Raw genomic sequence first — 15,288 nt, forward strand, 5'->3', positions numbered from 1 at the left:
AGGGGGAGTGCGGGAGCACCAGAGGGAGATGGAGAACAGGCAGAGAGTGGAAAGAAAAAGGGGGGGGGGAGAAAATAAATAAATCAGGGATGGGGTAAGAAGGGGAGGAGGGGCATTAACAGAAGTTAGAGAAGTCAATATTCATGCCATCAGGTTGGAGGCTACCCAGCCGGTATATAAGGTGTTGTTCCTCCAATCTGAGTGTGGCTTCATCTTGACAGTAGAGGATGCCATGGATAGACATATCAGAATGGGAATGAGCTGTGGAATTAAAATGTGTAGCCACTGGGAGATCCTGCTTTCTCTGGCAGACAGAGTGTAAGTGTTCAGCGAAACGGTCTCCCAGTCTGCGTCGGGTCTCACCAACATATAAAAGGCCACACCAGGAGCACCGGACGCAGTACACCACACCAGCCGACTCACAGGTGAAGTGTCGCCTCACCTGTAAGGACTGCCTGGGGCTGTGAATGGTGGTGAGGGAGGAAATGTAAGGGCAGCTGTAGTACTTGTTCCGCTTAGAAGGATAAGTGCCAGGAGGGAGATCGGTGGGAAGGGATGGGGGGTACGAATGGACAAGGGAGTCGTGTAGGGAGTGATCCCTGCAGAAAGCAGAAGGGGGGGAGGGAAAGATATGCTTGGTAGTGGGATCCTGTTGGAGGTGGCGGAAGTTATGGAGACGTTGTTTCCTATTGTCCAAGTGTAACTCATCACTTTTATATGGGTCATACCCTCTCCAGCAGATATCTCAATCTGAATTCCTGCAATTTAGGAGTCTCTCTGTAACTCCTGTAAACCCTTCAATCTCCTGCATGTCCCATAGGTCACCTAGCTCCAGTTCCCTAACATGGTCTGTAAGGAGCTGCAGCTGGATCCACTTCTCAAAGGCGTAACTATCAGGGACAGTGCAGGTCTCAGATTCTCCACATCCCACAAGAGGAGCACACAATTGCCCTGGGTTTCATTCTTGCTGACCTGGGCTCCATTCTCCACTGAGCCCTTCCTTTTTCCTTGCCTCTATCTATCACCCACCTCATTGCAGTTGCAGGGTTCAAATGCATTGTAACCCAGGCAAGTTTATAACAGAGGAAAATTACTCCAACATTTACTGAAGATAAATAAAAAACTACTTCTTGTCATCTATTTCAAGAAAATACTTGTTTCTTTTTCTACTGTGGCAGTGATAGAATTAGCACATGAAAATATGCCAAATAAAAATACTGAACTAAAACTGCGTCTCTTTCTACTTAGAACATTTGTATGAGATGCTGATAAGTTATACCATTGTTGGTCAAATAGAGAGTCAAACATTAGTGGATTGCAGCAGTATCTTTGAATGGCAAAATGTTATTTTTTAAGCTCCATAAAGTACATTAGTAGTGTCAAGAATTCCTTACATTTGTTCAGTTACATCAGATAATTGAAGGGAGCCCCAAATATTGTGCTGTGTGATAGTTTAATAAATGCCAGTTAATTCTGAATCAAGGACAGAAACACAAGCCCAGTGAAGCAACAAATATTTCCCTTTATTGAAGATGATCTGCATATTCTTATCAACTTATCTACCAAACACCTGATGGACAATTTAAGATCGTTAGTTAAAAGTGTTGAAAGCTCAATCCAGCTCTGTGGCGATCTCTATTGATGAGCAGCATGTGATAATTACCAATAAACAATGCAATATGCTCTGTTCAGTTCAGTTAGAATTTAACGTATTGAGCTTACTCCTTAGCCAGCTGTACATTAGTAGGCTTGGCTCCTATTGGGATCCCATGCTTGTGCAACGTGCTGATTAGGATTTCACGCATTTCACTATTGTACGAATCGAAGTCGAACACGTTGCGGACCACATTTGCAAGTCCTTCAGTAGGAAATTCCTGCAGAGAAACAAAGTACAAAAACAGAGTCCTTGAGCACAGGTGCACCATAAAGCTGCTTTACATTTATGAATTTATGGCTGAGTACAGCATCAATGCCATATTTAATTTTGCTGATGACACCCACTGTCACAGGTAGAATCAAGGGTGATAACAAATCAGGGAGACTGCAAATCTGGCTTGAATTGTGCCACAACAACAATCTCTTACTCAATGTCAGCAAGACAAAGCAGCTGATTATTGACTTCAGGAGGAGGAAACCAGAGGTCCTCAGCCAGTCCTCATCGGAAGATCAGAGGTGGAGAGGATCAGTACCTTTAAGTTCCTTGAAGACCTGTCCTGTACCCAGCATGCAAGTGCAATTATGAAAAAGCACAGCTGCACCTCTATATCCTTAGGGGTTTTCAAAGATTTGGCATGACATCTAAAACTTTGGCAAATATCTATAGATGCTACAAACAATAGTGGGTACGGCCCAGTCCAACATGGGTAAAGTCCCTCCCCACCACTGAGCACATCTACACAGAGTGTTGTCGCAGGAAAGAGGCATTCATCATCAGGGACTCTCACGATCCAGGCCATGCTCTCTTTTCACTGCTGCCATCAGGAAGAAGGTACAGGAGCCTCAGGACTCACAACACTATGTTCAGGAACAGTTATTGCCCCTCAACCATCAGACTCCTGAACCAGAGATAACTTCATTCAACTTCAATTGTCCCACAACCTATGGACTCACTTTCAAGGACTCTTCATCTCATGTTCATGAAATGTATTGCTTATTTATTATTATTATTCTCTTTGTTTGCACAGTTTTTTGTTCTTTGTACACTGATTTGGTATGGTTTTTCATTGATTCTATTATGGTTATTGGATTTATTGAGTATGCCCACAGGGTTGTACATGGTGACACATACAGTACGTACATTGATAATAAATTTATTTTGAACTCTGAAAATTCTCATTTGACACAGTCATGCTTCATCCAATGTGAGTTTCAAACTTTGAACTAGTTTATACACCAGGTCGATTTCCTGAGAAACAGATGTGCATTAATTCTGAAAATTAGTTGAATATTTTAATTATCAGACTTCTGATGAAACAATCAGTATTGTGCTTAAAATTAGAAACAATTACCAATTACAGTAATAAATGCTGAATGTTTGAAAGCAATGCTCAGTATTAACCGGGTTACTGGTTCCTCTGCCAATGAAATCTCTCGAGATACAATGCAGATAAAATACTTCAGAAATATAATTCAGAACAGAACTGGACCAAATAATAATAGGCTCAAAATTCATATGAGGGTAAAAAGCTAATAGCTTCCACCACCAGAAATAGAAATAAGAATTTTCCTGTAAAAACATTTTGGTCCACTATACTCTAGTAAAAGTGATTGTAAATTTCACACACTCATTTACTTCAAAGACCAATGCACCCATTCCCAAATACAATTGCTGGTTGTTTATATATTATTCCTTTGTTTCTGTTTCAATTTACTCTTTGCTTCCCTCTTATTTCTCAGATTTGATTTTTAAATTCATTATAATTCCTTTGTTTTCATTTATTTAGTTTCCTTTCTCATTCTTTATTTTCAATGGTTAGCTTGGAAGCCTATGGAGGCACAACATTCAGCAGGTTTCTGATTGGACTTTACATTCCCATAGTGTGACCAATTCAAGTTTAATTGTCATTCATCCATACATCAAGACTCATGAATACAGCCAAATGAGAAAGCAGTTCAATTCATGCTGTTACTCACAATATGAAATACTGAAGTAAACCCTGGAACAATCTGTTGGACAAAACGCATACGAAGGCCACAATGAAATTGTGGATAGTCAAGTTACTGCAGCATCAGTACCTTAGTTAACCTCGGGTGGAAACAGTCTCACTGCTGAGTCAGAAGACTATACAACCAAAATTCCATTTACAAACTGCTTGCATAAGCTAGATTGTCAATTCAGCAGTATACTCAGGGAGCAATGAATTCTCAGGGATATGCCTTTTAGATGACACAAACAAGATGCTAGAAGAACTCAGCAGGTTAGGCAGCATCTGTGGAAGGAAATGGATAGTTAACATTTCTGGTCAAGACCTGTATGAAGCCCAAATAAAGGGCATTGATCTGAAACATCAACTGCCAAGTTCCCTCCACAGATGCTATGTGACCTGTTGAGCATCATCTTTGTTGCTACACTTTCCAGTATCTGCAGGCTCTTGATCTGCATTAAATCCAAGAACCTATCTGCCCTATCAGATTTATGCAAAAGATCCATAGTTGAAGTTATGAAAAGGTTTCCCAGACCACAATTTCTGTTCACTAATATGAAAATTAATTTGCATTCACTTATCATGCAGGTCGCTGCTTGTTTTCTAGAGACCTCCTTTGCAATTTGTTAGTTGCCTTGACAGATGCTCTGACTCTTCGAAGTGCTCCAAATGTAAATTGCTTCTTGCTTACTATTCTAAGCTTACTGATGATTTCCTGGAAACATAAATATTTATTTGTTTCAGAATGAAATATAATTTATAAGCCTGAAGTTACCAAAGAGCCTCATAAACTGAGATTCTGCACTTGGTTTGTCTGCACCTGAAGCTCATTGCTCGAAACTGAGGTCATGTTTTCAGCCAGTAAACAAGAAGCAATATCTTAGGTTCCAACCCAAGCGTCTTTGCTGATTTTCTTGGGGGCATGACCCATGGAGCTAACAAGAATCCTATCATGCCTCGATGGAAACCTCATGAAATTTTGATGAACAGAAGGTAATAAACTATTTATAGTACTGCAGAACAAGTATTGCAGCACAGTCAGTAGTTGGACACTCACTGTGATAATGAGTGAAAACTTGTTTCTATTATACAAAAAGAGTGTGCAATGCTGAATACCCTGATCTCATAAATTCATGGACACTGGCATTATTAGGTTTGGTTATTATATGCTATACTGATGGTGCTTTTCTTGACACATTTTATTGTTAACTAACTGCTTCCATTAATTCTTAAGAATATTTGACTATCATTCATATTATTCTGACCATGCAATCAACTAAGGACTAACTGTACATGATTTAAACAGTACTGTATAGCTCAAAGTATTTTACTGTACCTGCTTTTGATAATGTTTATTGGGCTAGATGTACCATTAAATTTATTGCTACGAATATGAATGCAATTGAATTAATGAAAATGATAACATTTTTGTAGTAAATCCAAACAATACAATCCCCTTCAGTAATTCTGGAAGTAAATGAGATGCCTCCTTCAATGTAATTATTTCTTCCTTTCAATGAATTACTTTACCTGAAGTGAATGAAAATTAATTGTGATGCTTCCAATGAATCTGAAAACAACAATTTCCACAAATGCAGGCAGGAGCAATTTGAGCAATCTTTTGAGTGTCCCTTCTAATAACAACTCTTACAACTCAATGTACCTCAGGCAATTCCAAAGAGTTTCACTTTTGAAAATTTAGTTATTTATTAGAGATACAGCGCAGAGTAGGCCTTTCTGGCCCTTCTGAACCAGCAACCTTCAACAACCCTGATTTAACCCTAACCTGATCACGGGACAATTTACAATGACCAATTAATCTACCTGTTGTATCTTTGGAGTTTGGGAGGAAACCAGGCACCCAGGGAAAATCCAAACATTTCACAGGGAGCATATACTGTACAGAGACTCTCTTCTAGGATGCCGAACTTAACTCTGATGCCCCAAGCTGTAATACAGAGTAAGTGGCAGCTTCCCGAAGAGTGAGAATAAGAAGATCTCGGGTTACAAAGGCATAGTTTCCTGAAAGTAGTACTGTGTCTAGATAGGGATAGAAGGTGTCTGCCATGCTTGTCTTCAGTGGTCAGGACACTGAGTATAGGAGTTGGATGCCATGTTATATTTAGGCAAGATGTTAGGGAGACCATATTCAGAGTATCGTGAACAGTTCAAGTTCCCTAACTATAGGAAGGCTGTTGTTAAGTTAGAAAGCATGCAGAAAAGATTTACAATGACGCTACCGAGTCTAAAGGGTCTGGGTTAAAAAAAAAACAGAGACTGGATAGGCTTGGACTATTTTCTCTGGAGTGTATGAGGCTGAGGGGTGACTTTAGAGAGATTTATAACACCATGAGCAGCACAGATATGTGGTCACAATCTGTTTTCCAGGGTAGGGGAGTCTAGTTCTTGTGGGTATAGACAAAAGGTGGAAAGGGAAGGATTTAAAGGGGACTTGAGAGGTAATTTTTTCACACAGAGGGTGGTGTGTATCTGGAACAAGATGTTAGAGGAAATTGGTTGAGATAGGCATCGTTACAGCATTTAAAAGGCATTGGGAGAGGTTCATGGACAGAAAAGGTTTAATAAGATTGATAAGGGTCAAACACAGACAAATTGGACTAGTTCAGGTCATTATGAATGAGTCGGTATGAAGGACCAGTTTCTGTGTTGCATTACTCTAATAACTAAAGTTCTATGCCTGCCATGCACCTTTTGATTTTCTTTGGCATTATAATGTAGAAAGAAAACAGAGATGTAGATTTCTTTACTACGTCCTTAAATGGAAAGTACAAATTAAGAGGTAGAAAATATTCACTGAATCTACTTTACAGCAGGAATTGATATTCCTCTTTTGCTTCAGAATTCCGTCCCATGGATTTGTCATTGCCAGTAAATCCCATTGTGGCTTAAGTCTCTCTGCCTACCTTTAACCATGTTCCTTCCTGAAGGAGTATCCATTAATCTCAATCCTGAAACTTTGAAATAACTCTGTGTATACAGTGTGTCAGAAAAGAGTTCTACATTTCCATTATAATTTGTGTGAAAAAACTCTTAGCTATTTCAGTTCTAGATGGCATGTCTTTAAGTATAAAACTATGCCTTCTCCCTTTGTACTCGCCCACCAGCTGAAGTGTTCTCATGAACAAGGACATAATGTTTTAGCAGTGATATGAGTCCCGCAATTGTTTGCTGCTCCAGTTACCAGTAATCTGCAGTGTTTTTGTGTCTCTACTTGAATGCTTCTTAATCACCCAAACAAGGGAATACCATTTTATAAAATATTTTCTCATAACCTAACCCTTACATGCTGGTATCATTGTGGTAAACCTATTATGTATTCTAAAACTGTGTAAAAATTGGCATTGCATTATACTTCTAATTTTCTCTTGAACAATTGTTCAAGACCAAACAGGAAGTATAACACATTGCCAAGTTAACAACTTCTATTGATTTTAGAACTTCCTCACTGACCATCAACACAGGACTACATGCTTAGCCCTGCTAAATTCTCTTTATATTTGATTGACTGAGCATAGTTCCAATGCCATTTACAAAGTTGCTGATGACAGCTCTGTTGTTGGCAGAATCATGGATAGGTCAGCTATTTGAGTGTTGTCATAACAACCACCTTGCGCTCAACACCAGCCAAACAAAGAAACTGATTGTGGACTTGAGACCATAACAAGCAGCCCAATGAGCCATTCAATCATGGCTGCTTTTTTACCTCTCTCAAATCCTTTCTCCTGCTTTCTCCCCGTAACTCTAAACCAATCAAGAACCTATCAAGCTCTATCTTAAATACACCCAATGACTTGACTTCTACTGTCTAAATGGATACAAGTTCTTCTCTAGAGTACATCCTTCTTTAGATACTGACCCTACGTAATAATCCAACTGCAGTCTGACTAATGCCTTTCAAATCTTCAGTGGTATATCTTACTTTTAGACAATAGACAATAGGTGCAGAAGTAGACCATTCGGCCCTTCAAGCCTGCACCGCCATTTTGAGATCATGGCTGATCAACTACTATCAATACCTGGTTCCTGCCTTGTCCCCATATCCCTTGATTCCCTTATCCATAAGATACCTATCTAGCTCCTTCTTTTCTATTCTATTCTTCCTGAAATTAAAGCTTTAGGAATGGGAATCAGGTGAACATGCATCAGGCCTGATGGAAAGGGCAAGCAGTTTTAAGTTTCTGAGTGTCAATATCTTGAAAGATCTATCCTGGGCATAGCATACAGATGTAACTGGCATGCCAGCATCTCTTTTTTTTAAAAAAGTTTAAAGAGATTTGGCATGTCATCAATGACTCTGTCAGACTTCTGCAGGTGGAAAGCATTCTGATTAGTTGCATCACAGCCTGATACTGGAGTTCCAATTACAGGATCACAAGAGGCTGCAGCAAGTGATAGATTCAGTCACATGCATCATTGGTACAGCTCTCCCCATCGAGGACATCAACAAGGGGCTCTGTTCAGGAAGGCAACATCTATCATTAAGAATCCCCACCATAGGGCTATTGACTCTACCATCAGGCGGGAGGTACAGGAGCCTGAAGATTCAACTACAGCTTCCTTCGTACTGCTGTCAGGTTCTTGAAGGGATCTAAAAAACCCAAACATTACTTCAAATTATATTTCTTTTTTCACTCAACTTGTATGAATGTCCCTGTTAATTTAATTTATTTTGACATGTGAGTTATATATAATTAATATTAATTTGTCTATTTTAACATATTTGTCACATTTGCAACGTACTGTGCTGTTTCTGCAAAAAGTTCACTTTCATGGCATTTGTTGTTGTTGTTGTTCCTCTCCGTGTCTTGTAGTGCATTGGGCGGCAACCTTGCTGTTTCTTTGGCATTCGTCTGTTTTTTGATGAGGCAGAGTTGCTAGCTTGACACTCAACCCAAAATAATGGAAAGCATGCAAGAAGCATGCCTAGATTCCAACCTAGGACCACTGGCATCAGAGTCTGCTAATGCCACTACACCACTTGCATGGATTTTCATGACATTTATTAAGCAACGCAATGGTTTAATTATTGGGTTTTGATTCTCCACATCAACCAGAGTTCCCGAGCCTGGTGCTGAAACATATGTTCTTAAGTGTTTTATATGCATAGAAAAGTAAAATATATACTATATACTAAGATAAACATTTGACTAACTGACGCTAAATAATACCGGATGTACCTGTTCCAGCTTACTTAGTAAGAGAACTTATGATTTTTTTCGATCCCGATCCACAATAACCCACACACATCCTCCCATATACTTTAAATCATCTCCAGATTACTTATAATACCTAATACAATGTAAATGCTATGTAAAATGGTTGTTATACTGCACTGTTTAGGGAATAATGACAAGAAAAAAAAGTCTGTACATGCTCGAACAACAAGTGCTAGAAGAGCACCTCAGGGTTCTCTCGATTCGCAGTTGGTTGAATTCGTGCATGCGGAATCCGTGGATAATGAGGGCCGACTGTATTTAATTGAATTCATGTTCCCCATGCCACTGGCTGCAACACAAACCCAAAGCATGATTAATCCACCCTCATGCTTAACAGTTGGAGAGGTGTTCTTTTCATGAAATTCTGCACCCTTTTTTCTCCAAACATACCTTCGCTCATTGCAGCCAAAATTTCCTATTTTAACTTCATCAGTTCACAGGACTTGCTTCCAAACTGCATCAGGCTTGTTTAGATGTTCCTTTGCAAACTTCATGAATTTGCTGAATTTTGCAGTGAAGATGCAGGAAAGGTTTTTTTCCGATGACTCCTCCATGAAGGTCATATTTGTGCAAGTGTTGCTGCACAGTAGAACAGTGCACCACCACTCCAGAGTCTGCTAAATATTCCTGAAGGTCTTTTGCAGTCAAACGAGGGTTTTGATTTGCCTTTCTAGAAATCCTACGAGCAGCTCTCATGGAAATTTTTCTTGGTTTTCCAGACCTCAACTTGACCTCCACCATTCCTGTTAATTCCCATTTCTTAATTACATCACAAACTGAGGAAACGGTTACCTGAAAATGCTTTGCTATCTTCTTATAGCCTTCTCCTGCTTTGTGGGCATCATTTATTTTAATTTTCAGAGTGCTAAGCAGCTGCTTAGAGGAGCCCATGGCTGCTGATTGTTGGGACAAGGTCTGAGGAGTCAAGGTATTTATAAAGCTTTGAAAGTTGCATCACCTGGCCTTTCCTAACAATGACTGTGAACAAGCCATAGCCCTAACAAGCTAATTAAGGTCTGAGACCTTGGTAAAAGTTATCTGAGAGCTCAAATCTCTTGGGTTGCCCAAACTTTTGCATGGTGCTCCTTTCCTTTTTTTCACTCTAAAATTGTACAAAACAAAAATAATACACTAATCTTGCTTAAAATGTTGAAAAGAATGTTTCACCTTTAAATTTATGACTTTTGGAGATCAGTTCATCTTCTACTCACTTAACTATTCACAGTAACAGAAATTTTGACTGGGGTGCCCAAATTTCTGCATATCACTGTAGAAGAGTGTCTACAGTGACAGAATGTCTCAGTATAGCAGAGGAACACTGCTTTGGCCCATGATATTATGCTGAACTAATTAAACTAATGACACCTAATCCCTACTGTGATATTTAGTTTTAAACACCAAGCTGTGCACAGATGCTTATTAACAAGCCACGCATAAACTAGTAAAATCAAAGTCCATGACATTCAATGTTCAAAAGCAGCATGGATGCAAATTTCAGTCCAAGGCAGAAAGCATAATGTCATAATAAACCTTTCAGGCAGTTGGCAGTATTTCCTCAGGGTCAGTAATAGGATCATTTGTGGCGACCCACTTCCTAGTGCACTTGAACTGGCTCACAAATAGCCAGTGCGCCGGCACAAAGGCCAGGTCTGCTTCACCAACAAAGGGAAAGCCTGCGGGGGTTTTTGAGTACGTGCCCCTTACAGCATCCGCGCCCGGGGAGGGCGGGATGAGGGAGGCTTTAAAGCAAGGCTGTGAAGTTCGAATAAAATCTTCTTTAATTGCAGTTTACCGATTCCGTGTCGTTATTTTAGCGCTGCATGTAGCACACCGCTACACATTGTTCTTTATTGTGTAGACTAAAAGCACTGCCTTATGTATGAACGTCATCATCTTAAAGTGTGTGGGCAGCACAAAGCTTGGGAATGTAGAAGACAATGAGAAATATAGTAACAGACTTCTGGAGAACATATATGGGAGCAGAAAGATTCCTCTGGAAGTTCCTGTCAACTCTACCCTTCAAAGAAATCACAGCTGATTTAAAGCATCTTAGAAGATCCTTCAATGCACTTGGATTTATCAACCTCTGCTTTGAATATAGCTGAGAATTTCGCAGCCGCTGCAGTCCTTTCACAGTTTAATAGGCATAGACATAATAGGCTTAGTTGCCTCCTCCTGTGATCTCAGTTCCTCAGTCCCTTAGCTTGTGCTAGTGAGCTCCTGGTTCCAGGATTCCCAGCTGGGGGAAATATCCTGCCAAGTATGCACCCCTGTCAAGCTCCTCATATATTTTAAGTTTCAGTGAGGTTCCCTCTCACCTTTTAAACTCTAGAAAGAAAGACCAAAATTACTTAATCACCTCATAGTTAAAGTCAGCTTAGCTCACAAGGTAAGAAACCTTTGGTGCAAAAGCCCTGTACATATTTTCCTGGACAAGGATGTTAAAAGTCTACACCATATTCCAGCTGTGGTTTTGTTAAGGTCCTAAATAATTGCAGTGGGATCTCTTGATTCCGATAGTCCAAATCCTTAGTAATAAAAGCAACATACAAAATGCAAGAGGAACTCAGCAGAGAGGGCAGCATCTGTGGAGAGAAGTGGACCATTGACATTTCTGGTTGAGATCCTTCATCTGGATCTAGCACTGAATCCAGATCAGATAGAGAGTCTTGCCACTACATCAAATGCTGCTCCAGATTCCACTATCTGCAGTTTCTTGCGTCTCTGTAACAAAAGACTTACATGAAATTTACTTTCCCTTTGCATGCTGTATTTGCCTGTTCAGGTTCTGTGTAATATAAATAATTTCTTTTCACTCAATTCTATGCAAAGACAATCAAATTTTCTGAATGCCCATCAGTTTCTCAACCACATCTGTGGAAGTTGTGGTAAGACAAGGGTTAAAGACAACATCTGGGCAAGGATAGCCAGGGGCAATGTGTAATCAACCCAGACAACTGGAGTCTCTAAAGTGAGACCTTTTCTAGAAAGGTCGCTGAAGGACATAGCTTCCCTTTACAGAGCAGGAGGAGCTGGAGACAGACGAGATGGGAATATAATGGAAGGATGCAAAACACACACAACTAAGGGACAATTGCTTTACCAACTTCAAAGTATCATGGTTGCCATCTTGTAATATCTATTGACTTTTAACACCTCTATTGTGAAGGGGGATTGATCTTGCAAATAAGGAAATCAAACATGCACAGTTTACCAAATAATCAATATCCATAACTGTTAAATTCAATTCTGTATAAAATTAGCAACACACACAACACACTGGAGGAACTCAGCAGGCCGGGCAGCATCCACGGAAATGAGCAGTCTACGTTTCAGGCTGAGACCCTTTGCCCTGACGAAGGATCTCGGCATCTGCAGCACCTGCAGTGTATTTTGTGTTTACTGTATCAAATTAGTATTTTTCTCTCCTGGCTTCTGAACAGTGTGGTGACAGGGTCAAACTGTTCTCTTTGTGCACATATAGAATAAAGTGTGATTGAGGGTAAATGAGTGTGTGTTGTTCTGAGTCCAGTTAATTGGCAACAACAGTTACTTGGAGGTTCCGTGATCCGGGTCAGATCCCATGCAAGCATGTTATAAGAAGGGGTGGCTTGGCCAGGATCAGATCCTGCAGGAGTTCAGTAAGTGTGTGGTTCAAAAAAGAAAGAAATTCTCAAGTGCACGTGCGTTCATGTGCTTGTGTGTACATCCCCAATACGTGTGCAAATGGCTAGGGATGACTGATGTTGAAATACAGTTCCAACCCTTTAAGGGGGATGCCAGCATGGTATATGCTTGTACATATGCACAGTTTATATGTACAGAAAGCGTTCGGTACATTGGTAAGTGTGTGAAATGGACTAAGGGAGCTCAAAACGGATTCCCACCTGATGTTATGCTTAATACAGACCAATTGGAATGCTGTAGAAGGTGTTGTTAGGGAAAGAAAATCTCAGGGTGCTCCATGGAAGGGCAAAATGCAGAAGTAGTTAGAAAAAGCAGAGAAAATGAACTAACGTGTGAGAAGGAAAAGATACAGAAAGAGTCAAATATCATGGTATCTTCTTTCTGGGAAAAAAAATCAACTTAAACAAATGTACCAATATCTGAAGATGAATTCGAGACTTTGTATCCCCAATGACTATTACCACAGATCTTGTTCAAGATATCACCTGCCCGCCGCACCCCCCCCCCCCCCAATTATCCGTGATTGTTTGAGACCAGCCAGTGCTCTAACACTATCTGACATTCTGGCTAACACTTCGAGAGGTGGAGGACAACAATGTGCTGTGGTGGGTTGGGGGTAGGGGGGTGGGGTGCTGGTTCACTTGATAAAGGTCAGGTGGCAGAATGTACAAACCTCATGATTCTAGTGTGGATCTGTACCCTGTGCGCACATTTTCAGGACTGCATGAGTGCCCCGTTGAAGTTTACAGACAATGGTCTAGCCCTGAATTATGGGCTATAATAGAGTCAACTCCTGGTCCTAAGGGGGACATAGATTTATCCGTAAGATGGAAATCTCCGTAAATGTCATACTTTAAATGCTGATGATATATGGAAAGTATATTGAATAGCCAAGACATGCTCAAGGTGCTGATCTGAATGCAAAGTGGGCTAATATACCAGAAGTGTTGAGGAAATGCTTCACTCGCTTTGGAGATCGGCATAAAATACAGTGTTGTGCAGAGAATAGATAAAAATGTTAATGAATACATAGAACTTGTGTGTGATGCATTTCAAAAATATTCTGGATTGCCCTCAGAAGTGGGTCGCTTGCCTTGATCAATGTTATTGTGAGAGGGAATGCAGCCCAGGTTAAAAAGTTGTTCATTTCACCTTGGGTGGGATGGGAGGAGGAAGAGTTAAACAAAGAAGTAAACTTGTTACAACATTATCAGAGACAATTACAATATGAAAACATTAGAACCGTTAGGGAAATGAGGATAAAATACCCGTATCTGCCAAAACTACATCGTAGGGTTAAGACAATGGACGTGGCAGAGGGGTAAGAAAGTGATTCCCACAAGGGGTGTACTTTGCTTGTGGGAAATCTGGCCATTGGCACTGAGGCAACTTTGAAAACAGTCAGCACCCACCTCCACCTCCACTTGCGCAGCCACCAGCCAACTGAAGATGATGGACAACCCCAAGATTGTGAAGCTATATTTCAAACTACCACCCTTCTGTGACCTATGAAATACCCCACAGCAAAACACAGATTTAAATTTTTTTTATGGGTGGCTCTACTTCCTGATCAGTTTCAGAAAAAAAATTATAGATATGTGGTGTGTACTTCTCATGCAACAGTTGAAGCAGCACAACTCCCTTCTTTCTGTTTTGCTCAATCAACTGAAGTATTTGTTTTTAAAAGATTTAACAGGATTTAGAGGAACAAATTTGTAAAGAGATTGTAGACTGTTGCAAGAAACTGTAGGGTTGTTATCATAGATGATTTTAACTTTCACCATATTGACTAACACTCCTATACTGTAAAAGGACTAGATGGGATAGAATTTGTCAAATGTGTTCAGGAAAGTTTCCTTAATCAGTACATTGAAGTCCCAATGAGAGAGCATGTGATACTTAATCTGCTATTAGGGAATGAGACAGGGCAGGTGACAGAAGTTTGTGTAGGGGAACACTTAGCATCTAGTGATCATAATGTCATTAGTTTCAAAGTAAATACTGAAAAGGATAGGTCGAGCCATTGGGAGGAGATTTTAAATTGGAGAATGGTCAATTTTGATGGTATCAGAAAGGATGTGGCAAGTGTGGATTGGGACAGGCTGTTTTCTGGCAAAGGTGTACTTGGTAAGTGCGAGGCCCTCAAAAGTGAAAATTTGAGAGTACAAAGCTTATGTGTGCCTGTCAGAATAAAAGGTAAAGATAACATGTGTAGGGAACCTGGGTTTTAAAGAGATATTGACACTCTGGTTAAGAAAAAAAGGAGGTGCATAGCAGATACAGAAAGGTAGGAACAAATGAGGTAGTTATGGAGTACAAGAGATGTAAGAAACCACTAAAGGAAATCAGGAGAGCTAAAAAAGACATGAGGTTGCTCTAGTAGACAAGGTGAAAGAAAATCCCGTGGGCTATATATGTTAAGAGCAGAAGGATTACAAGGGACAAAATTGGACTTCTGGAAGATCAGAATGGTAATCCATGCATGGAGCCAAAAGAGATGGCGGAAACCTTAAATGGATTTTTTGCATCTGTATTTACTTGGGAGATGGACAAAGAGTCCATAGAAGTGAGGCAAAGCAGCATCAAGGTCATGGACCCTATAGACTACAGAGGAATTGGTATTAGCTGCCTTGAGGTAAATTAGGTTGGATAAATCCTCAGGGCCTGACAAGATGTTCCCCAGACCTTGTAGGGGGCAGGTGCAGAAACTGCAGGAGTTC

At 40.2% G+C, this 15,288-nt stretch overlaps 1 protein-coding gene across 1 annotated transcript in view; it reads right to left on the bottom strand.

Annotated features, from left to right (window-relative positions):
- Window positions 1–15,288, bottom strand: part of vwa8 (von Willebrand factor A domain containing 8) — a 476,539-nt gene that overhangs the window by 159,335 nt on the left and 301,916 nt on the right. The window contains exon 26 of the mRNA XM_059967797.1: window positions 1,723–1,874. Within this exon, the coding sequence (XP_059823780.1) occupies window positions 1,723–1,874 (152 nt within the window). The remainder of the gene's footprint in view (window positions 1–1,722; window positions 1,875–15,288) is intronic.

Source organism: Hypanus sabinus, chromosome 4 (genome assembly GCF_030144855.1).
Source record: "Hypanus sabinus isolate sHypSab1 chromosome 4, sHypSab1.hap1, whole genome shotgun sequence".
NCBI lineage: Eukaryota > Metazoa > Chordata > Chondrichthyes > Myliobatiformes > Dasyatidae > Hypanus > Hypanus sabinus.